Genomic DNA, 25,690 nt, shown 5'->3' with positions numbered 1-25,690 from the left:
CACTACCAAAGTGATCTTTTTTTTTTTAAACCCTTACCTTCCATCTTGGAATCAATACTGTGTATTGGTTCCAAGGCAGAAGAGCAGTAAGGGCTAGGCAATGGGGGTCAAGTGACTTGTCCAGGGTCACACAGCTGGGAAGTGTCTGAGACCAAATTTGAACCTAGGATCTTCCATCTCTAGGCCTGACTCTCAATCCACTGAGCCACCCAACTGCCCCCCAAAGTGATCTTTTTTAAGTGGGAGTCTGACCCTCAGTACACTCCCCTACTTCAATGAGCTCAGTGGCTCTCTTTCACTTCTAGGATCAAGTAGGAAACCCTCCCTTTTCAGTCTTCTTACATCTTACTTCCCTTCAAATAGTCTGTGAAGCATAGTCTGAAGCAGTGACACTAGACTCCTTGTTGTTTCTAACATGAAACACTCCATCTCCTGACTTGACATTTTTACTGATTGTCCCTGATATCTGGAATGCCCTTCCTCCTCATCTCTGCCTCCTGGCTTCCATAGCTTCTTTCAAGTCCCAGCTAAAATGCTGCCTTTAAAGCCTTTCCCAATCCCACTTAGTTCTAGTGTCTTCCCTCTCTTGATTATCTCCAACTTATTCTGTTTAAGCTCATTTTTACTTAGTTCTTTGGATTTGTTGGTTTTTTTTTTTCAACTATGTTTACATTAGACTGTGAGCTCCTTGAGAAGACTGTCTGTATATGCCCATGCTTAGTATGGTGCCTGGCACATAGACATTAAATAAATGTTTATTCACTGGCCAGATAGGTAAGGCCATGTGATGAGGGCAGTAAAATAGATCTGTAAAAAGTAGAGTGAAGTACGTTTCATTGAGATTGTCAATTGTGACCACGTGGTCTGAGAAATTATTTTTTTTTATAGGTGCATGACAATTAGTAAAAAGAAAAGCTGTGTAATGAGAATGAATGTAAAATGGTCTAAATATAAACTGTTTTCTTTTGGGGCAGTGGATGTGGGCAAGGAAGTCCCTTCATCATTTAGATTCTCATTTGTGGTCATTTTCTTTTGTTATTTTAGTTAATAAAGACTTATGAGCTCTCTTCTTTCTCCCTCTAGAATCTACCTAAGGGAAAAAAGACAGAAAAAAGAGACATGAACTTCTTCAGTCAAGCTTCCTGACAAGAAGTTGATATATAGAAGGACGGAGCAATAGGAGCCAGTGAGCAAAATTTCTGACAACTGTAGCCGTCTTTTCATTTGTGGCAAGTGGAACTTGCCATTTCCAACCACATATTCCTATTGTTTACTTTCAAATTGAAGACAAGAATCAAATTCTACAAACTAGACCTCATCCAAGGCAAAGGGATATTTTTCTACTCTCTTGTGGGAAGCAAAGAGACTACAATGTCTAAGAAACAAAATCAAAAGGGTAAGAATGCATTTGAGTATAACTTGTTCAGGGTATATTTGTGGAGTACTAACCACTAACAAATTCTGTAACTATTCAGGAACTATTCTTATTTGTTAATGCTTTTTATTTTAATAATTATGCTTTTATAGATCTCTAAGTTCATCTTTCTGTTATTACTGCTATGATTTTAGCAGAGTAAACTACCTATTAGCTCTCTGTGTGAAAATCAGATTATAGATCTTTGTTTTACTCTAATTGCCTGAAAATTATTGATTGGAATAGAATGTTCTAAGAAATTAGAGAAAATTCTAGTGTTGAGATTCAGTTTCATCAAAGTAAGAGTTATTTCTTTATTAAATTAGAATGTAAGCTGGGATGTAAGAATCATTGCATATTTTGAAAAATGTTTTTTAATCTGGAGGTAGGCCATAGGCACTTGTTGGAGGATGGAGACAGGACACACACACACACACGAAAAGTAGGAACTTATACTCATAGGTCTTTGAGGTCTCTTTGGAGACAGGCAATGGAGCAGGAAATGCATTTTTTTAATGTCCTTTTGCATTTCCTCTGGAATTGTCTTTCCTTTTGCACAGCAGGAGTCAGGCAATGTCAGGAGTAGGCTGTATATAGGGAGTGGAAAAGATTTTGATCATATGATCATATTACTAAAACTTTCCTTGAATATGTCATATACAAACTTTAAAGAGATTTTATATTGCAAATTAGGGTTATCTATTCATAAGAAGAAAAAGCGGGGATATATTAAATTATTGGAGTCTGTTTCTCATTCAACATTTGAACAACTTATTATTATTTGTAAGGTATTGTGGTGGTTTAATTCACAACACTGCTATGTACATCCAAGTCTTTTGTGTTGGGTGAGGAAGTATCTCTAAATGCTCGGTTTATTATGTAACCATTAAATTTTTTTCCCAAAAAGCTGATTTCATTTTGGAAGGAACCTAATAACTGAAATCTGTTTTTTCAGAAATAATAGAAATGATGAAAACAAACTGACTTCTCTTTTCTGATAGAATTTTTCCATATCAAATGTTGATTTTATTCAACATTTGGTTTCTCTTTGGTCATCAATAATTCCATTTTCTTTGTCAGTTATACTAGAAGCATTATGCAAGACACTTTTCTTCCTGCAAGTGGAAAAATGCCTTAAGCATTATTTCCTAGCCAAAATCCAATATAGTTAGTGGTTTTATTTTTTCCCCACATTTTACTTAGTATTTAAAAGCATTCGTTATTGGGAAATCTTATCAGCAGCAATGAATGTTTAAATTTTTTTAAAAACTTATGCCCTTTGTACAGATGGAAAATTTTCAACCCCTGAGCTACATTCCCAGCATCCTTTTAAGTTATGTCCTCATTTTATGTAAGGATGCTTAGGAGATAAATTTGACTGAGACCCATGCTGCGGGGCTCTTTTCGGAGCTTTTGCTTTTGGTAAAGTGCTGCAGGTGTGAGTCTGCCTCTCTTTGCTCACTTGACTAAAAGAACTTGTTTTTCCTCTCCCCTCTCTTTTGATTATTATTAAAAATCCTACACCTTGTAATTTCACACTCATTTCCAAATATATCCTTCTCTCTTCCTTTATGCAATAAGCCCAACCTTCAAAAAAATTTTAAGAAGAAAGTGAAAGAAAAAAGCATTTAACAAAACCAACCAATACACCAATTGTATTTGGCAGTATATGAAATAGTTCATATCTGCCTTTGTAGTGAAAGAAAGGAGATTAATTTTTTCATTTCTTTTCTAGGGTCATATAATAGCATTCAGTTTTGGTTTTTTTCTTTCCATTTACATTGTTGTCACATATATTATTTTTCTGATTTTTCTTACTTCAATCAGTATCAGTTCATATAAGCCCCCTCATATATCACTAAATTCTTCATATTCATTATTTCTTAGAGTTGAATGATGTTCTATTTTATTTATGCACCACAATTTGCTTGGCCATTCCTCAGATGATGGTCTTTGTTTCCAGTTCTTTGCTACCACATAAAAAGAAAAGCACCAAGTATTGATGTATTATTTTCTGGATGGGTACATTGTAAGCAGTATCTGTAAGGAAACCCCCTTAGTCTGCTTTGCTGCTTAAATCCAGATGGTCAGACAAGTTCCTCAAGGTGATTTTTTTTTAACCCATTGCTTGATTTCAATGTTTGACTAGCTCTCTTGGGAAGGTCAATTTTATTGGTATATTTATTTTTAAAGCTGAATAGGAATTATACACCATATCTAACAGAACAGGGGATAGAAAAAAGTATCAAAAACAATTATAAAACTAACACGTCTATACACATAAATTATTGCAATGCTTTATCTGAAAACCAAGAAGTATGATATTCCCTAGCACTTTCAAGGCTCCATTATCTCACAAGGTATATTTTCTCTTTGCTTCAAGGTATTCTTTTTCATTCTCTATGATGATTATCCCTGACTTCCAAAAGAAGTCTTTATTTATCTGCTAAAGACCTTCTTCTAGATCTTTTAACATTTTTTGGGTACCAGTGCAGAGTGGCTCATTTTCTTTTCTGGCCATATGTCTCCTGAAAAATGTCCATTACTTCATATCTTGAATTTGTTATCATTTTAAATTTGCTATAGCTTTTATACCCACTTTGTGCTTCCCTATTGCTCTTTGGATCACCAACAGTTTTGATTCTTCAAAGAATATGTTGTCCGTTATTCCCTCTGGGAAAATACCGATGTTTGTTAAAAGATAGTGTGTGTGTGTGTGTGTGTGTGTGTGTGTGTGTGTGTATGTGTCTGGGGTCATTGTAGTGACAATCTTGTCTATCCATTTATATAATTAGTAATTTACTCTCAGATTCTTTTAGAAACATCAGTTCTAGTCATTTTAGCATTAGCCAAATAGAACTATTAGATAAAATATCTATAAGTAGTTTGGTTAAATCCCTTTTTATATGATGACATTCTGAGATATTTTCATGTCTCCAGTAGACTCATGAATCCACATAACATAGGTTACTGAATATTTGAATACCTGATGTTTCCTCAGTAATGGTTTCTGTTGCAAAATAATTTTGCTGGAAATAATTCTATTTTAAAACCCTACCTCACCTTAATAATGAAAAATATTGTAAATAATATAAAATGATTTAATCTTTTCATTTAGATGTTTGAATTTTTACTGATATATATGTGTGTATATATATATCTTTATAGAACTAAGGCAGATACTTTGAAATTAATTGCTGCATGGTCTGGGGTTCAACTAAGTATTCATTCAGTATTGGTGAAGACATGGAACACCTGCCCTGGTGGCACAGAGGGGGCTGCTCTTTTTCCCCTTTCCACTGCACCTGAGGACATTTTTTGCATGCTGCGTTCCTCTGTCCAGCAGGCCAATGTTAGTACTTCCTCCCTCTGCTCTCTGGGATAGTGCAGGGGGCTCACAGGTGGCTTGAAGGTACAGTTTCGGCACACAGTCTCTAAAAGGTTTGCTAATGCTGTTCCAGATCATAGTTTTTTAAAAAGCAAATACATGAATCAGTTCTATATTCTGGTAGTTTTGGAAATGTTTGCCCTATGTAATTACATGTGTTCTATTTGCTTACTATCTAACAGTAGGCAAGAAGAAAGCTCAAACTATTAGTTTGGATAGAATTTAGTGTTTTAGTTGTGGGTAGCATGAATACAAATTTATTGTTACAGAGCTTCAGAGTGGAAAAGATCTCAGGGACCATTTAGTTGAACCCACCCCTGAAAAACTCAGTTATTATAACCTACCCCAAAAGTGATCAGTCCAGTCTTTGCTTTGAAGACCTTCAATGAGGGGCAACCCATAACTCCAACACAACAATCCTACTTTTGGATTCTTCTAATTGTTAGTAAGTTAATCCTGATATCAAGTCTAAATTTGCAACTAAAATTGTAGTTCAAAAAATGTTGGCTCTGGAGTTAGAGAATCTGGGTTCAAACCATGCCTCTGACATTTATACCTTTTTGACCTTGGACAAGTCATAATCTCCCTAAAACAATTTCTTCATCTATAAATTGAAGGGGTTGGATTAGATTACTTTTATTTTCTTTCTTTGGATGTATGAACTTCCTATCATTCTTGATCACACTTGATAGCCCTTCATAGAGTTGAAAGCAACTATCATGTTCTGGCCAAGTTACAGGAACATACAGTTTGGCTTGGGAAACAAGATATATGTGACAATTAAAGTACAATGTAAGACAGTATGTGATTTGCCAAAATGACAGAGTAGGTTCATAACAGAAAATAAATTTGGATTGAAGAGGATAAGACCTTTTATAGAAGTGCCATTTGGTTAGGATTTGAAAGGCAAATGACATGGAATGGTATTCTGCTTAAGGAAAGCAACATAAATGAAGCTTTAGAATCTGGAATAGGCATGGCATGTTTGGTATATATTGATACACCACTTAGAGTAGAAGATTCTTAAAGGGGGCTAGTGGAAGTTGAAGTTGTGAATTGGATAGCATTCTATATTATAGAAGGTCTGTAATGCCAAGCTTGAAAGTTTGATCTTTACCTTGTAAACAGGACAATCATTAAAAAATGCTCAGTAGGGGCATGCCATTGTCAACATGGAATCTAGGAATGCCAAACTTGTGGCCTAAATGGGATCTGATGATCAGATCCCATTAGGCCACAAGTTTGGCATTCCTAGATTCCATGCTGACAAAATGAAAAATTGTTATCTTAAAATCAGGCTGGGATGTACAGGATGAACTGTTAATTCATTGTTTTCTTTTCAGTTTGATTAATTCTTTTGATTTTTGGCAGTTCTGTTTTTCTGTTTAATTGAGGTTTTTTCTTGTTCAAGGATCTCTGGGCAGTTTTCTTTGATAATTTCTTGTAATAGGATGACCAAGGTTTTTTCTTGATCATATTTCAGGTAGTCCAACAATTCTCAATTTGTCTCTTCTAGATCTATTTTCTAGGTCAGTTGTTTTTTCAGTAAGATATTTCATGTTTTCCTCTCTTTTTTCATTCCTTTAATTCTGCTTTATTGTTTCTTGATTTCTCTCAGCCACTCCAAACTATGTACTATGTCCTTATCCCAAGCCCAGACTGGGATTCCTGGCTTCACTCTGGGCCCGCATAGATCAGCCCACTTCTGCCCAGACTACTCTGGGCTGGGACTCTGGACTTCTCCACAGGTTTGAAATTTCAAGGGCTGTTGGTTGGCTTGGACCACTATTTGCCCATGCAGGATCTCAGGATCTGAATGTTGGCTTTATCTTAGGTTCCAAACCTGGGACAGCAGATGTGGGGTAGGGGTTGTGTGGGGCTCTTCCCTCCTTGCTACAGCCTCTTGCTGATTCTGCTCTCCTTTCACCCCTGTTCCCCAGATGTTCTCTGCCTACCTTTGGGGTTTTTCTTTTCTTAAAAGTTGTTTTACTCTGTCTCCTTGTTGGTTCTTTCACTCCTGTATTCATTTTGTGGTGGTATTTTAATCTTGGTTGGGGAGGATTATCATGGTGACAGGGAGCTGTTCTGGTTTACTACTCCATCTTGGCTCCGCCTCCAGAAGTCTCAAATATCTTAATTGAGTTTTAAAATTTTGTTGATGAAGGAATAGAGAAGCACTCAGTCAAGCTCTCCAAAATTTCTGTCCAAACACTGCCTCATAATAAAAAATAATGCCTCAAATCTAATTCTGGAGTTTTATAACTAACAAAAGATTGTGTGGAACAATTTTCTCTCCCAAGACAATTGAGAAGATTGGCAAGAAAGATCTATCTCACAGGTTGGGAGTCAGGCCTGAAGTGTAGTGCAGACCTTGTACCACTAGGCCTTGGAGGCAGCTACTTTGGTGATGGCAGCAGTTTCAAGAACTTCTACCCCACAGGTAGGAGTGAGGGTTTAGACAACTAATCAGGAGATTACAGGGGACACTTTGCTAGGGCTCAGTTTAAGACCTTCTTGCATTGCCTATCTGTAGTTTCATGTCATAGTCCCGAGGCCAAAAGAAGCCATAGCACTTCTAGCTGCAGGGAATTAGGGACTCTAATCAGCGTTTGGGGGAAAAGAGGAATGGTTGTGATCACTCACTGGGAAATAGAGATCCTGGTCTCAATTCCTAGACAGAGGGGAACACTAGCAATTGAGGGTACTGCAGAGCAAGGGACCTGGTCACAGTCCCAGGGTCCAGAAGAGTGCTAGCTTTAGTGACTAGGTCCCTTCCTGAGTAAAGACCAGAGCACAGGCTATGAGAGCAGTGACCTCACCTCTCCTTATATCATAATGCTTTAGAAGTTTCAAAAAGCTACAAGCCCCCATAGCTAACTCTGAAAGAAATCAGCAGTACAAATGACCTGAAGCTTGGGACAGTGCTTCCTCCATCCCAAGAAAAGAATCTAACTTTGACATAAAATTAAAAGTCAAGAAATAGGCTGGAAAACTAAGCAAACAACAACAAAAAAGAACCTGACCATGACATGTTACTATGGTAATGGGAAAGATCAAGACACAAACCCAGAAGAAGACAAATGTCAAAGCAGCTATAAGCTAGGTCTCAAAGAAAATTGGATATAAACCCCACAAGAATTCTTAGAAGAGTTCATTAATAATTTTAAGTCAATTAACAGAACCAAAAGGAAAAATAGTGAAAAGAAAGGAGTGATATAAGAAAATTATGAAGAGTCAATAGTTTTGAAAAAGAGGCCCAGAAATCCACTGAAGAGAAGAATTCTTTAAAAAGAATTAGTTAAATGAAAAGAGATTTAAAAAGCTCACTGAAGAAAATAATTTGTTAAAAATTAGAATTGGGCAAATAGAAGTTAATGGCTCCATGAGAAACCAAGAAACAATAAAACAAACCCCACCATTTTTTAAAATAAATATGAAATATCTTATTTAAAAAACAACTGATTTGGAAAATAGATCTAGGAGAGATCATTTAAAAACTGTTGAACTACCTAAAACCCCAATCAAAAAAAGAACCTAGACATCATCTTTCAAGAAATTATCAAGAATAATTGCTCTGATAGCATAAATCCAAAGGGTAAAATAAAAATTGAAAGAATCCTTTGATTACTCCTTGAAAAAGATCCCCAAAATGAAAACTTCCAGGAATATTAAAGAATAGATGAAACTTGTGACTTCTAAGAACTTTGTCATTATTAGGGCAGTTAGGGTATACATACGCAGAGGACACAATTGTGAGTTAGCTATGTTAGAAAGATTTAAATTAGAGGTAAAAAAGAGGGATGCACTGGGAGAAAGGAGGAAGAGAGAAAGAAACAGGGAAAAATTTCTCACACATAAGACTACCTGAGGGGAAAGCTTTGGGACTTTTTGGGATGGCCCTGATATTGCCACTACATTTATTGAGCCATTGGAATCAGAATTAAAATCAAGTGTATTCATCAATACAGATCCAGAGGCTCCCATGTCCAAGAGACAATCATAATAAGTATTTCCAACTTTTTAGGGTTACATGAGGTTCATCACTATGGGTGGGGCAGTGGATAGGGTAACTGGCATTAAGACATCAAGATCTGGGAAATCAAAGGCTCTACCCTCTGATTATAGTGCCATAACCCACCTTTCATACCTTCATAAAGATCTTTGGGTATTACTTTGGGCTCCTCCATGCTGAGGGACATTTTCACCCTAATTATATTGTGGATGAGCTCCACTTTGTATATATTGTCATTGGGTATTTTGGTGTGAGTTATTGTTTACCTGATTTGGACTATTATTTCCATAATTGTTATTATGTCTAAAGCTGTTATTTCTAATTGCTTATTTCCAGTTCTTACAGTTCATCATTATGTGTCCCCTTTTTGCACAGAAGTGGCATATAAGTGATTGATTTTGGGATTCCTGCAAAGGGGCAATGGCCACTGCTTGACTTTCATTCTCCTTTTCTTTTTTGGTCAAATCTTTAAGTTAAAGATTTTTATTCCTTCTCTAATGTTTCTACAAAGTCATTGGCCTCCATATTTTTCTGTTCATGACCTTTTGATACATAAACTGTGACCCTCTTTAATTCCTCAAGGTACATATTAGGCCAGTTTGGGCAGTTTGTCTTAATTAATCTTGGACCACTTTGTAGCAGTTATTTACAAACTGTCTTCTAATTTGCCTGACATCTCTCTCTTTGGAACGGTCAAGGTCTATGTATTTTCCTCCTAGCTCAGTAAGTCTATCCATAAACTGGAAGGGTGTTTCATCATCTGATTGCTTAAGACTCTCATACTTGGTCCATGTACATGGCCTATCAGAGCAATCTCTCATTTCTTTTAGTAATGCGTCTCTAGCATGGCATAGTTGTGTAAAGATTAAAATTTAGGGGATACTGAGGCAGGAAGAAATTAGTTTCTCTCTGCAAGGAGTATTGTTTTTATGAGGTTTATTAAAGGTCAAGGGTTAAAGAAATTACAAGCAAGAGAAGCACGTGCTAATTTCACTCACATCATGAGATGCGTCTGTTTGCCAGCAGAGCCAGGAAAAGAAGAGAGCCTGCGGTGGGTGGAGACCCTTTAAATAATGATTTTGTTCTCAGCCCAGGTGAGAATTCAGTGAGATTACAAAGCATTTTGGGGAAGTGGAGCAAGGACTTCTGGGGATTAGAGTCCATTTTTACATCCCTCCGTTTGAGCCTCTTGGGAAGAAGGACTTCCCCAAAGGATCATAAAAACATAATCAATTTAAAGATTACAATAATTTGAGGATAAGAGGGGAAAAAAAACCAAAACCAATAATTGCTGGACACATTGACAAAAAGCCAGTTAGGGGGCGGTCCCCTTTGGCATGAAAATATTCATACAGATAAATGTTCAATCAACTACACCCAAAGTTCATTTTTGTGCAACTTGTGGTCTGGAGGCTTCTTCATGGTGTCTTCTCCAACAGTTTAGTTTCTGGATTCAGGGAAGTAGCATCTTTCTTTACCTAAAATTCTTCTCAAAAGGAATTTAAACTTTGCAATTTAAATAATGATATTTTTTACATTCCCCCTTTAAGAGGGTGATTGAAAAAATACAGGATCACTTAGGGATGCATGGCTGAGGTATGACCTATATGAATCAATTGGCAAGAGATATTAAAAAGACATCAGAAAATCCAAATAAAAAAGAAAATACTGATGAATATATAGACTATCAAAGTCTTATGTGTATAAAAATTCCAAGTAAAAGAAAAACAAATATATAAAAGGTCCTTGAATCAGGGCCCAATCAAAATGATCTAAACAATGATGCATTTACCCAGTCAATAGCCAGGACTACAGAAAGTTACCATACTATGAAAGGCAGAAAAGAAAGGGACCAGATTATAGAAGCCAAGTAGGAGCCAAGTTTGGGGATACTCATCTGTGAGTATTTTCAGAGTGAGTGTGGACACATGGAAAGCCTATTTCATAACAAATGTTAAGCACAGTAACCTCAAGTCTTCACACTAGGTTCAAGACCTTTGTATTGGCCTAGAAGTGCATCAATCCATCCTGGATTGGCTTTTCTTTGGCTCTGTGCAATGGCTCTTTTGTGTATATCTTGTCCTGGAATCAGACAGAATTATTAAGTAAAGTCCCATAATTTTTTAAATAATTAGTGGCATCATTTTTATAGTCTCTAGCTTTTTAGGGCATGCATTAGCAAATGTATCTTAAACTTATAGTACTGAAAAGTAAAAAAGTTAAAGAAAATCTTAATGCTGGTGACATGTGCTTCAAATATAAAAAAGAGAGAAAAAAATTTAAAAAACTGAAATAGTATATTGCACGTGCAAGAAAAATATAATAAAAGAGTTTTAAAAATTCAAAAATGTAGCTTATAATCATTGACACTCTGTGTCAGCTAAGAAAATATAGAATACAAGGCTTTCTCACCAAAAATGAGATCCATTTCCTCTTCATGTCTGGCCATGCTCCACTGTGAGTATAAGCAATGAATTGAACAAGGTAACATTTTTCATTTTTTAAGAATAGTAGTACAAATATGTAGTTATCAGAATCCCCAAAATTCTCAATAGCCCAATTAGTTACAATAGCAAACAAACACATTATCATATTTCACATAAGTTGCTGTATGGCATTTTAAAAACCTATGAATTGATGGATATTTGTCACAAGTTTTTACAATCATAGCAATCTTTCAACCTTGGTGAATAAACATAATTTTAAACAAAGTAAAATTCATTTTGGGTTAAGAACATAATCAAGAAATCTATATATCACTCTGGTGGAAGTAAAGTAGTGAGCTGAAGAGTATAAATGAGAGATGCTCCTTTTTTGGAGGCTTTTTTAGGGGTACAAATGCCCTGAGATTAACTTCCCCAACTTCCATTCACATATTTAGAAATGCGGGAAGGTTGGGGGTTATAATTGTATTTCACTTCAGCTACTAGAGTGAGCCTTACACCTCGTGATAGGGGCAGGCAAAATAACCAGAGATTGTTAAGAAAAAATTCCAAGAATCATATTTTAAAAACCCTTAAAATCATTTGAGATATTTAGCACATTAAATTTTTCCAAAGGTTGTTATAGCAATTGTAACCAGTTCTGAAGAAGTCCATCTATCCTCTATGTGACAATTTACAAAGGCAAGAATAGAAAGGCTGTTTTTTCATATATGGGCTTAATTACAATGATATTTTTTCAACATATGGTTATAGGGGAAAAGCAACAGAATTTTAAAACTCAGTACATTAAAATCATTCAGTGTAACAGAATAATATTGAATGCAGTAATATAAGAATTTAAAATCACAAAGTTATATCTTAAAGCAAGCAGCAAAATGCAATAGAATACAGAGATTTGTATAAACCATTGGAGTCTGAAATGCCTCAAAATTATAACCTCTAGTCTTTAAAGTTCCTTGGTTATTATCCATTTAAATGTCTACTGTCCGAAGGCAGAGTGATAAGGGGTAAGCAATGAGGTTCAGGCGATCTGCTCAGGGCCACACGGCCATGAAGTGTTCCAGGCCAGATTTCAACCAGAGACCTCCGGTCTCTGGGCCTGGCTCTCAGTCCACTGAGACACCCAGCTGCCTCCCCAAAGTTAGCTAAAATGAATGCAGGTGAAGTCAATAAAAGGATCAATGCAATTAAAAGATATTCTTATAAAATAGCCCGATCCGCCCCCGTGGAGCCCGATCCGCCCCCGTGGAGCCCATACCCCATTTGTTACCAGCTGGTAGAAATGAGTCTTTAGTGATGAGTGATCTACTCCAAGGCTAGAGTTTGTTGGACAGGCAGGTCACCAGGTGATCGAGATCTGTGTTAAACAGGGACCGGGTGGGCAACAGAGAATACCGGGGTGGGCAGGTGAACTGCAATCGGGTCAAACAGCAAACTGGTCTGGAGGGGAGGCTGCAGGCAGGCAGGGAGAAGCGGCTGAGCCAGTGGGAGGGAAGGGCTCAAGAAAGTCCGAAGTGGATGGCTGCCGGGAGGAGCTGATCAAGATGCTTTTCTAAAAAAGCATCTTGGAGAAATGTGGCTTAAAAAAATTTCTAGACTGTAGCTATTAAAGGCTGAACTAAAGATCAGTAAAGAAAAGAATCAGAAGATTGAGAGTATTTAGTTTTCCCGTTAGGTGCCAACTGTAAAGATTAAAATTTAGGGGATACTGAGGCAGGAAGAAATTAGTTTCTCTCTGCAAGGAGTATTATTTTTATGAGGTTTATTAAAGATCAAGGGTTAAAGAAAATACAAGCAAGAGAAGCACATGCTAGGTGGGCCATGAGGCCCACCCAAATTTCACTCACATCATGAGATGCGTCTGTTTGCCAGAGGAGCCAGGAAGAGAAGAGTGCCTGCCATGGGTGGAGACCCTTTAAATAATGATTTTGCTCTCAGCCCAGGTGAGAATTCAGTGAGATTACAAAGCATTTTGGGGAAGTGGAGCAAGGACTTCTGGGGATTGAAGTCCTGGATTAGAGTCCATTTTTACAGTTGTAAATATTCTCCTTCATCATTAACATCCTATTTTGGGTCTTGCTCAAGCCAGTGAATTGCATTCTTTTCCCGGTCTTTAATAACAAGAGAAATAATTTTATTTTTCTCCCTTTCTTTCAAAAAGGCTTGGAGCAAGTTTTGTACATCTTGGTATGCAGGATCATATGTATGAAATATATTGTCCAGGGTTTTAATGACCATGATAGATTCATCCTCAGGATAAGGGACATTTTGTTTGAATTTCTTGATATCTTGTTGAGTGCCTTAAGGTCAATACTTCCACAACTCTATTTAAGGTGGGCACTTCTCTTAAGAGGAAAAAACCTTTAACTGAATTGGTTGTGGTTCTTGTCTTGACTGGATGTCTGTGTTGATACAGAGAAAGTAAGGATAGGAGTGGGAAGAGGGGGAAGGGGAGGAGCTGGTGAGGTGAGAGGGCAGGGTTGGTCTGGGGATGGGCAGTACTGAGGGCTGGGACAAGGGACAGGAGAGGGCAGGGTGCTGGGAGAAGGGACAGGGGAGGAGGGCTGGATGGCCAGGAGCTGTAGAAGATGAGAGAGGAGAAATTCCATCTGAGGTATAGGTGGGGAGGGATCTTCCTTTTGCATCTGGAGACTAGGTAAGAATTTTTTTTAAATCATCCATTTGGGTCTGCATCTTCTTAAGAAGGCTAGCCTTTTGTTGTTTAATGTTGAGGGCAATGAAAATAAAGCCTCCTAGGAATATCAAGAGATAGAGCCAGTCTGAACCCCTAAGGTTTTCCAATTGTATAAAAACTGTTGAAGACAAAAAGCTTTCTTTTAAAGTTGTAAGCATGGTTTGCAACATCCTGTCTCCTCAGTTTTAGCTGAATGGCAAAAAAAAAAACTTTTACTTGTAGGCAAGGAATTTTAGGGTGGCACAGGAGACTCCCCTGTGTGTGCTGAGTTGTCAGACATAACCCCCCACCCCAGGCAGGAGCCTAGGGACAAGGTTGGGCAGTGGGTGGAGGAGGAAGGTAGAGGTTTAAACAGCAGGGGTGGAGAATGACATGACTGGGCTGTGTTCCCGCACAGGTTTGAAAACCCATGTGGGTGGGAGGTGGGATTGGCCACAGCCAGAAACAGGGGCAGTAGCAATGGTCACTCAGCTAGGGGGACCAGGAAAATAACTGATTGTGAGAGCACAGCAGCTGTAGAGAAAGCGCAAAAGCCACAGAGCTAGGGGGTAGGGGAAAGGATTAAAACTTCACCTTCTGAGTAGGACCTCTGGGGAGGCTGGTGTAGGCAGAAGCAGCTTGTTACTGGAGAGTGTGGAGCACAGGGAGCCAGGGGCCAGGTTTAGTATTTCTCTTTCTAATTCTTGCTGCTGAAATGGGTTAGAGATATATAGAAATGCTGGTGACTTCTGCAGGTTTATTTTGTATCCTGCAACTTTGCTAACGTTGTTGATTATTTCGAGTAACTTTTTGATTGATTCTCTAGGATTCCTTAAGTAAACCATCATATCATCTTCAAAGAGTGATAGCTTGGTCTCCTCGTTGCCAATTTTAATACCTTCAATTTCTTTTTCTTCTCTAATTGCTACTGCTAGTGTTTCTAGTACAATGTTAAATAATAGAGGTGATAATGGGCATCCTTGTTTTACTCCTGATCTTATTGGGAAAGTTTCGAGTTTATCCCCATTGCAGATGATGTTTGCTGATGGTTTTAGATATATACTGTTTATTATTTTTAGGAAAGGCCCTTCTATTCCTATACTTTCTAGTGTTTTCAATAGGAATGGGTGTTGTATTTTATCAAAGGCTTTTCCTGCATCTATTGAGATAATCATGTGATTTTTGTCAGTTTGCTTGTTAATATGGTCAATTATGTGGATGGTTTTCCTAATATTGAACCATCCTTGCATTCCTGGTATGAATCCTGCCTGGTCAGAGTGGATGACCCTTGTGATGACTTGCTGGAGTCTTTTTGCTAGTATCCTATTTAAGATTTTTGCATCTATATTCATTAGGGAGATTGGCCTATAGTTTTATTTCTCTGTTTTTAATCTGCCTGGCTTTGGGATCAGTACCATGTTTGTGTCGTAAAAAGAATTTGGTAGAACTCCTTCTTGGCTTATTCTGTCAAATAGTTTGGTTAATATTGGGATCAGTTGTTCTTTGAATGTTTGATAGAATTCATTTGTGAATCCATCTGGACCTGGGGATTTTTTCTTAGGGAGTTCTTTGATGGCTTGTTCAATTTCTTTTTCTGATAAGGGGTTGTTTACGTAATTTATTTCTTCCTCTTTTAGTCTAGGCAATTTATATTTTTGTAAGTATTCATCCATATCACCTAGATTGCCATATTTGTTTCCATATAATTGGGCATAGTAATTTTTAATGATTGCCTTAATTTCCTCTTCATTGGAGGTGAGGTCTCCCTTTTCATCTTGGATACTGTCAATTTGGTTTTTTTCTTTCCTTTTTTTAATTAGACTGACTAGTACTTTGTCTATTTTATTTGTTTTTTCAAAGTACCAGCTTCTAGTTTTATTTATTAAATCAATAGTTCTTTGACTTTCAATTTTATTGATTTCTCCTTTGATTTTTAGGGATCTCTAATTTAGTCTTCATCTGAGGATTTTTAATTTGTTCACTTTCTAGTTTTTTAATTTGTATGCCCAATTCATTGACCTCTGCCCTTCTTAATTTGTTAATGTATGAACTCAAGGATATAAATTACCCCCTGAGTACTGCTTTGGCTGCATCCCATAGATTTTGAAAGGATGTCTCACCATTGTAATTTCCTTCAATTAAGTTATTAATTGTTTCTACGATTTGTTCTTTAACTAGCTGGTTTTGGAGAATCATATTGTTTATTTTCCAGTTAATTTTTGATTTATCTCTCCATGTACCCTTACTAATTATTATTTCCATTGCATTGTGGTCTGAGAAGGTTACATTTATTATTTCTGCCCTTTTGCACTTGTTTGCAATGTTTTTGTGCCCTAATACATAGTCAATCTTTGTGAATGTGCCATATGGTGCTGAAAAGGAGGTGTATTCCTTTTTGTCCTTGTTTATTTTTCTCCACATGTCTACAAACTCTAATTTTTCTAAGATTTCATTCGTTCTCTTACGTCTTATTTTTTGGTTTGATTTATCTAGTTTGGATAGAGGAAGGTTCAGATCTCCCACTAGTATTGTTTTCCTATCTATTTCATCCTTGAGATCCTCTAGTTTCTCCTTTAGAAATCTGGATGTTATGACATTTGGTGCATACATATTGAATACAGATATTTCCGCATTGTCTATACTGCCTTTTATCAGGATGTAATTATCTTCCCTATCTCTTTTAAGTAGATTTATTTTTACTTTGGCTTTGTCAGATATCATGATTGCGATTCCTGCCTTCTTTTTATCAGTTGATGCCCAATAGATTTGGCTCCACCCTCTTATTTTCACCCTATGCATATCTACCTTCCTCATGTGTGTTTCTTGCAGACAGCATATGGTAGGGTTTTGGATTCTAATGCACTCTGCTATTCGCTTGCATTTTATGGATGAGTTCATTCCATTCACATTCAGAGTTATGATTACTAGCTGTGTATTTCCCAGCATTTTGATTTCTACTCCTGGTCCTGCCTTTTCTCCTTTCACTGTTTCCTTCTACACCAATGTTTGTTTATAATCAGTCCCACTAGTTCCCACTCTTATTTTACTTCCCTTTCTACTCACCTCCCTTCTTATTCCCCCCCCTCATTTTCCCCTGTAGTTTTTTTAAAACTGCCCCCCCTCCCTCCCTTGTACTTCTTCCTTCCTCACCAGTCCGTTTTTTTACCCTTCTACTACCCTATAGAGCGCAAATCTATTCTCTGCCCCAATGGATTGGATTGTTCTTCCCTCTTTGGGTCAGTTTCAAAGCACCTAAGAGCTGAGTTTCCTATCTCCAACCTCTTTACCCTTCCAGTGTATCGCTGTTCTCCCCCCTTCTGCCATGAGCTACTTTGTGACATATCAATTTACTCCCATTTGTTTCTTTTCCCATTTCTTTTAGTATTAATCTTTTTTTTTTAGCTCTGGTTGTTTGTGTGTATATATATATATATGTTTATGTGTGTGTGTGTGTGTATATGCACACACGGATATGTATTTATGCATGCATATATCTATATAACTATTTATGTCTTCTACTTTCATCCTATACAGTTTGTCACTGTTCCCTCTTAGTGTAATTCTTCTAGCTGCCCAGGTGATAATAACAATTTTTAAGAATTACCAGTGAACTCTTTTCTTATAGGGATACATATTATTTTAAATTATTGAGTCTCTTAAAAATTTTTGTTGTTGTTTTGTTTTGTTTTTCTTTTTTCCCTCTTTTTTAATTACCTTTTGATGATTCTCTTGAGTTCTGTGAGTGGACATCATATTTTCTGTTCAGGCCTGGTCTTTTCTTTACGAATGCTTAGAATTCTTCTATTATGTTGAATGACCATACTTTCCCCTGTAAGAATATAGTCAGTTTTGATGGGTATTTTATTCTTGGTTGTAGACCTAGTTCCCTTGCTTTCCGGAATATCATATTCCATGCCTTTTGGTCCTTTAGTGTGGATGCAGCCAGATCCTGTGTTATCCTCACTGTGTTTCCGTGGTATCTGAATGGCTTTTTCTTGGCAGCTTGTAATATCTTTTCTTTGGTCTGATAATTTTTGAATTTGGCTATAACTTTCCTGGGTGTTGTCAGTTGGGGAATTAAACACAGGAGGTGATCTGTGGATTCTTTCAATCTCCACTTTCCTCTCTTGTTCTAGGATATCAGAACAGTTTTCCTGAATAATTTGCTGTAGTATTATGTCCAGTCTTTTTCTTTTGTCATGGTCTTCTGGTAGACCAATGATTCTTAAATTGTCTCTTCTGGAACGATTTTCTAAATCGTCTGTTTTGTGAATGAGATGCTTCATATTTTCCTCAATTTTTTCATTCTTTTTGTTTTGTTTTATAGTCTCCTGCTGCCTTGTGAGGTCACTTAATTCCAGTTGTTGTATTCTGGTTCTTAAAGACTGGATTTCATCTCTGGCTTTTTGGTCATTTTCCTTCTGGTCTGATTTTCTTTGGAGGTCATCTTTCATCCTCTTTATCTCGTCTTTCATCTCCTTTGCCTCATTTTTCATTTCCTTTTTCTCAATTTCCAGCTGGTTGATTTTGGCTTTCAAGACACTATTTTCTCATTTTAGTTCAAATGCCTCTGCTTCCAGATGACTTATCTTAATTTTTAAGTTCTTTTCTCAATTGTCTTCAGCCTCCCTTAATTGTGTTTTGAGTTCTTCCACAGTCAGTATCCAGTTCGTTGGGATTTCTGATTTATCGTTTGCTGATCTGTCCCCCTCTCTTCTATTTGCTGAGTAGAAGCTGTCTATTGTAGTTTCTTTCTTCTTTTTCTGTTGTTTGCTCAAATTCACCCCTTCTTTACTCCCCATATTTGTCTGTGCTCTCCTCTCATTTTTTTGGGGGGGGGAAGGGAGCTTATGTCAGTCTGTCCTCTTGGAGCTTTAACAGGAGATCTCTTGGTATAGTATGTGGTGGAGGTTTGTTGGGGTTTGAGCTTCCCTGTTCTCTGGAGGCTTTTGATTGGATTAAAATCCAGCAGTCAATGAGTATGGGTGTGGAGCCTGGGCTTCCCTGAGTTCTGGAGACTTTTGATGGGATTAAATTCAGCTTAGTTGGGCTGGGTGTGCTGTGAGTCCAAAACTTCCTGGAAGGCTGGAGCAAATATGGAGGATCTCCACAGCTCTGGCCAGGCTGACAGGTCTATGCTCCCTCTCTAGCTCCTTCCCCGCCGTGTGTGTTAGACACTCTGAACTTATCACAGCCCTGGTTGCAATGTACACCCTCCAGACCAGCACCTTTGCCCTCCCAGAAGTTTCTGCTGCCGCTGGAGTCTGGAAGTCTTAGTGCTCTGGATGGGAGGGGGGGATTGGTCCTGGGACCTTCCTTCTGTCTTCTCCTTAAACCCAAGTGTTCTTGTATTCAGGCTTTTTGGGGGACGTACCTTTTGAATTAAGTCCAGGAAGAGGGTTCCTTGGCTCTGTCTTGTTGTTAAGTTTGTTCTTTAGTCCTCTGGGAGCAATCAGTTTATGATCGGTTAGGGAAGGGTATTCAGAAGTCTAAACTTCTGCTCCTTCTAGGCTGCCATCTTGACTCCCTGGAGTTTTCTTTATATAGAATTTTCCTTTCTATACTAGTGAGGGAAAAGATGTGTTTTATTTGTTCTTTGTTACTGCATTGTTTTAGATTTTGCATTTTGACTTTGTAGTTGTATCTGATTTGCATTTGGACTTCATACCTGTATTTGATTTGCATTTTGCAAAGATTTTTCTCTATTTTCTTTTCTTTCCTGACTATGAATAGATAAGTTTAGTTCAGTCTAAGAATAATTTAGGAAAGCTTATAATGCTATAAGTTTATGGTAATGGTTTTATTTGGGGTAATAGTATTAACTTAGGTATAAGAAAGTTGTCTTTATTTGGGGAGAAAATGAATTTTCTCCTAAATTTCACACAGGGGGATTGTAGTAGGATATTTGGTAATTAGGAGTTAATTAAGTAAGAATTCATTAAGACATGGAGATAAATAACATAAGTGATTTATAAATGCATAAAGAGAGGTAAGTTAGGTTTCTTTAAATGGAATTTTGAAGAGGAATTATGGGGGAGAGAATTTTCCCAGCATGCCTTTGGAGACAGTTACCCACCTGTCTTTGCATTTTGGGACTGATCCTGTGATGATAAAGAGATCTCAAAGGTGGCTTGACAAAACCTGGGAAATTCTCACTAACTTTGCTATAACGAAATTCATCTAGCAAACCCTACATCGAAGCAGATTGCATGTAGAAAAATCATTGCCAGCCCAACTGTTTGTAGCTAATAAGAAAGACTAACTTTTCTTTTGTGAATAAGTTAAAATTTAGTTTTCGATAAGATAAGAATAGGTTTTGGGGGAATTTAGATAGAGAAATATATAGAGTAGCTCCAACTTTGTTGGAGACTGAAGAGATCCTTGCAGATCAGAGGGGTTTGGGCTATTGGGTAAGATTATATTCTTTTCTACTTATTTCATTTTCCTTTCCCTTTTCCTTAGGTCTTTTTTTTACTCATAATAAATGTATTTTTATACATTCCTGCCTAATCCAGAATTCTTAAAACTGCTACAAGAAGCCATCTTGCTTCAACAGTCATAACATACAGCCTATCCATCAGGATAAACTATAGTGATACCGCACTATACAGATTATCCAGTAAGGGGTAATAACTCCTTAAAACAACATGACCTTTTCCCAACCATAAGTAGTCCAATCTTTGTGTTATGTTGCCTGTGATAAATGTTCTTTCTTCATAGTAACTATTATAAACTTTAAAACCAAACCAAAAAAAAACTGGTTTTCTTGTTGTTCTTCCAGCTCCTAGAATTCTCTTGACACACTGTAGAGAACTCTGTTAGAAGTCCTCCAAATGCCAGGTCTCTTGAAATTCTTTACTTGCTTAATTTTTTTTTAACCCATACCTTCTATCTTAGAATAGATACTAAGTATTGGTTCCAAGGCAGAAGAGAGTTGATAAGCAGCTGAGGTTAAGTGCCTTCCCTATGAAGTGTCTGAGATCAAATTTGAACCCAGAGGCCAGGCCCTCTATCCACTGAGCCACCTCGATGCCCTCCTGCTATTGTTTTTTTTTTTTCATTTTCATTCCCTTTTTACTCTACTCCTTATAGAGCCTGTTGCTGATTTCATCATGCTCATCAATGATCCTTTAAATGCTTGATTTCACCACACCAACAGCTTCTACAATATCATTATAATGTGCTCTTTAAAAGCCAAAATTTTTGTGCTTTTCTGTGAATCAATTATCAGTTCCTAAAAAACATATAATTAAAAACAGTAAAAGAGCAGTGAAGCAGATATGGCATGAAGTCTAGCACAGGTAGGGGGAAACATGCATTCTAGTTTCATCTGGTCAAGGTCAGGCTTAATGTTAGTAGAAACACACTGGCACGACTATTGCTGCCACAAAATAAATTCTTATGAAAATTATTACTTGTCCCGAGTAATTATGAAGTGCTCCAGAATTCTAGTCCTTTCTTTCTAGCAACCTTCTCTCAACAACTGATATTGTTTATAATGAAATAGTAAAACTGTAACACTATCACATTAGTACAAATCCAATTATTTTTATTAGGAAATCTTTGGTGGAAGAAAGGGTGATTTGAAGCAGTTTTTGAAAGAGGTATAGAAAAGAAATTGCGAATTTGATAGAAGTGAGAGGGGATCATAGAATCTTTCACCTTTTTATATGCTTTTCTTTTTCAGGGTTTATCATCACATCCTGAGAACTTTGTATGTTCTAGTAGCTAAGGGTATTAATTAAGACAAAAATTAAGCTTTAACGAGCACTTAGTTGATCATTATGTTGAGTGACATCTTTTTATTAATTTAGGTATAGAACTTTTTTTTCAAAAAAATGTCCATGTGGAGACATTTCAACAGGTGTCTGGAAAAATGTTGGTTATCCAGATAAGTTATTGGTCAGTATCAAATTAATTGATTTCTTAGAAGATTTAAACTAGCTAGACTGTGTTGTAAAAGCAAAGAGGAGAAGTATTAGAGAGAGGTTCAAACTATGTTTCCAACTAGAGTAGGGCCTCATTTTCACAACCAAAATGTTCCAAGATCCTTGTGTAAGTTGAAAATTGCACATAATAGTGAACCTCATTCATTAATAAGTATTTCTTATATGAATATACCTAAGCACTTAACTTTTCTTAAGCTTATCAGAGCTTCCAGCATCACTGTTCTTGTATTTTGGGGCTATTATTAATAACTAAATAGCATTAATGAAACAAAGAGAAAGAAAGACTACTTTCATATGAACAGAACTTGTTACAAGTGGGATAAAGACTGAGGAGGGAACTAATGTTTGATGTAAAACAGTGTGAAGATCCTAGTGCTTCTTAGAGCCAGAATGAGAATGACTGGGCAAATTGCTGAGAGACTTTACAACTCTTGAGAAAATAACTCAAATTTAGCATGTAATTAGCATGTAAATGTAAATTTTAAAAATTTATTTTACATATTTTTCTGCCTTTATATATTACTAAATAGCTGGCATTTTTATAGTGCTTTAAAAGTTTACAAAGTATTTCATTTGATTGTATAACCTTATGAGATTAATGTTACACATCTTATTATCCTCATTTTGTAAATGAAAAAAATGGAGGTTCAGTGAGATTGTAACTTGACTATATATTCACAAGCTCATATATGACAGAAAGTGTTATTTGGACCCAGGCCTCTCCAGACTACAACTCCACAACACATTTTGTTATTGCTCAGTATCTCCCTGAGGTTACAACAAAATTTCAAAGAACGAAATAAAAAATGGTAAGATGTTTTAGATCAATAAATGATCCGTGTTTATTGCAATAATTAAAGATGTATGAGGTTGTTTTTATTGTTGTTTTTAACAACCAATGACTTTCAGTATTTCCATTCTCTGCCTTATGGATTGTTGGGATTAAGTATTTCCCTTGAAACAGCTGATGAGATTCAGAAAAACCTGAAAGGAAAGGAAGTTAATTTTTTTTTATCTGTAAGGATCATTTCATATGTGGGAGAACTAACCCTTAGACTGATGAAAGATGGCACTGAGACAGAAGAGTTTGGACATTAAAATCAATACCATTGCCTCCTAGCTATTCTCTGGAGTCTATTACTGAGAAGGTTTGTAAGAAGTGGTCTGACTCTACTATCCAATCAGCAATCACAGAGGAATTGGCAGAATTAATGCTGGAACTAGCAAATCCTTTAAAACAGTGAGACCCTCAAGACTTCTTAGAGGTTAAATTTCTGCAATAAAGGCTAGCAGCTTATTCTGTTGCACACACTGGAAGCCCAGGGGAATCTTTTGGTGTGGTTGGACTGAGAAGAAGGGTAGGTAAGATAGTATTTAATTGCTTATCTGTATCCTTAATAAAATGCTTAGATGCTGGGAGGGGGAGGGGTGTCAGAATTCTATCCTAGAATTGGAAACTTCCCAGTGTAAATGCTAGTTTAAACCTGTCTGAAAAGCGAGAGAAATAACATCTTCCAAGATATATCCAGGGAGACACTGAAAGGAGCAAGAGCAAAGAAAAAAATCAATCATCAGTAAAGAATATGTGCCAGATGAAAGTAAAATTAACAGAAGAGCCAAAGACCCTTGACTGCCTGCATATCTGCATTTGTTGAAGATCCTTTTAAAAGATTGACTGTTGTCTTGGCCTAGTCTCCATTGCCATGCATTTGATATAGCTAGGGAAAACCAGTTTATAAAGACCTTACTTATAGAGAAACTAGTGGGTTCTACACTGGTTCTTTGTTACATTCCAGATCAAAAACAAAATCCTCTGTTTAGCTTTTAAATCTATTCATAAACTGTCCCTTCCTTCATGCCAATCATTTTGCCCCTTCATATTTTGCCTCCCAGTGAGATTAGCTTCTTCCTGTTGTTTAACAAAATATTCTGTCTCTGAAGTCTGCATTTTCATTTGCTATCTCCCATGCCTGGAATTGTCTCTCTCATTTTCCTGGTCTGATTCCTTAATTCTAGCTACTATAAGGCTTTCTTGAGCCCTCTTAATTACTGTGAGCTCCTGGAGAGCATAGAACTATTTGTTTTGTTTCATTTTTACTTCTTTGTATCCCCAGCACTGAGCCCAGCACCTGTGTCTATAGTACTGATGCTCAATGTTTGTTGACTGACTTCCATTTAGTCTAGGACTACACAAAAAGATGGCTAGAATCCTGCAGAAGTTCTGAGGAGAGGCATGCCAGGACTGATATAAAACAATTAAACAGTTAAAGAAGGCAGACCCAGCCAATTGTCTTGCTTTGAGTCAAATTGCTTTCCTGTTTTGTCGGTAGTTTTTCATTAATAATAAAACTCCAGCTCAATAGCTAAGATCTTAAGGTTTATCTAGTACTCTGCTACTATGTTCATTTATGGTTATGTATCTAATCTTTTTCACTCATTGACCTCTCTATTTTTTAACTAGAGCCAAATCATTTTGATGATTTCTCCTTTATAGTATAATTTGAGATTGGGTACCTCTAGGTTCCCTTTCTTCACACTTTTTTTTTTGCTTTGTTTCTCTTGAAGTTCTTTTCTTCTATAAAATAAAAAATGAATTTCATAATCATTTTTTCTAGTTTAATAAAGTAATCCTTTGGTAATTTGATTGGCATGACACTAAGTAAATTAGATATTGTTTATGTTATGTTGGCTTGTCTTTCCCATGAACAGTTAATTATTAATCTAATTATTTGGATCTCTTTATTTCTAAAAAGAGCATTTTGTAGCTGCATTTATATAGTTCCTCTGTGTGTCTTGGTAGATAGAGTCATGGAATTTTTATCCCCAGTTAACTATTTCCCTTTTAATTTTGACTGAATTGAGTTTGTGTAAAACTTTTCTACTTTATTCGCTTTGATCTGCTTTATCCCTTGCCTTGAGATGAACTTGCTGCTTTTCTGTCTTAGAATTGATAATAAAATAGAAGATAAAGGGTTTTTTAAAGACATCATGAAGAACTAGAGAAAAAATGTATATTAAAGAAATATGAGTGAAATAGGATGAGTTGGTCATATGGTAGAAGTGAGGTGTAACTGAGAGCTTATATATTCCTTTGGTGACCTTAATTACAATGTCATAAAAATGGAGAAAATCTCCAGCATGTTGGAGGAATGCTTTGTGGTAAATTTAATGGGAGGACATGGGCAAAAATTGAAAAAGATGAAATCTGCATTGTTAGGATTACTCACATTAGTGAGGTCAGAGATATGTTTGATTATCTCCCCCCAGAGCTAATATTGTTGCACATAGCATACATGTTTAAATGAGTGAATAAATTAGTAAATGAACAAAAGGTTATTCTTCCTGTAGACATAAGTGCATCCCATCTTTTTCCCTAAAGAGGTTTAAAAGGTTGATTCTCTAGCTTCTGAATTAGCCATGCTTCTTACATGATCTTACTTAAAGCAAATATCTCTTTGGGAGGGAAGTGAAAGTAAAATGTAGTCATTTGTTTCATTTAACTGTTCTTTAGTAATTTTGAAAGGGTTGGATGGGAAAATAGTTCCTAACATAAGATCTTAAATTATCTGGGATTTTCATTTACCCAAATTGTCTTTTTTTTTTTGGTATTAGTATGTAAAATTGGAAGTAAGCTGCATTATTTGAACCTCTAGGTCATAAGCTCTTAGCCTGGGGGATCCACAGAAAGATCCTAGAGAATCTGTAACTTGGCAGGAAAAATATTTTGTTAACTATATATCAAAACTGCATTTAAAAACATTGTAAGAAAAGCTTTACCAGATTGGGGAAAAAAAGACTAGCTAAATAAA

The 25,690-nt window shown here is 36.6% G+C and overlaps 1 protein-coding gene across 7 annotated transcripts in view; it reads left to right on the top strand.

Annotated features, from left to right (window-relative positions):
- SPATS2 (spermatogenesis associated serine rich 2) overlaps nucleotides 1–25,690 on the top strand; it is a 173,469-nt gene that overhangs the window by 71,258 nt on the left and 76,521 nt on the right. For all 7 annotated transcript variants that reach the window (XM_056798316.1, XM_056798319.1, XM_056798313.1 and 4 more), the window contains one exon: nucleotides 1,084–1,396. In XM_056798316.1, coding sequence (XP_056654294.1) covers nucleotides 1,372–1,396 — 25 coding nt within the window. In that variant the 5' untranslated portion in view covers nucleotides 1,084–1,371. The remainder of the gene's footprint in view (nucleotides 1–1,083; nucleotides 1,397–25,690) is intronic.

Source organism: Monodelphis domestica, chromosome 5, assembly GCF_027887165.1.
Source record: "Monodelphis domestica isolate mMonDom1 chromosome 5, mMonDom1.pri, whole genome shotgun sequence".
Taxonomy (NCBI): Eukaryota; Metazoa; Chordata; class Mammalia; order Didelphimorphia; family Didelphidae; genus Monodelphis; species Monodelphis domestica.
This window is presented reverse-complemented; position numbering and strand designations above follow the sequence as displayed.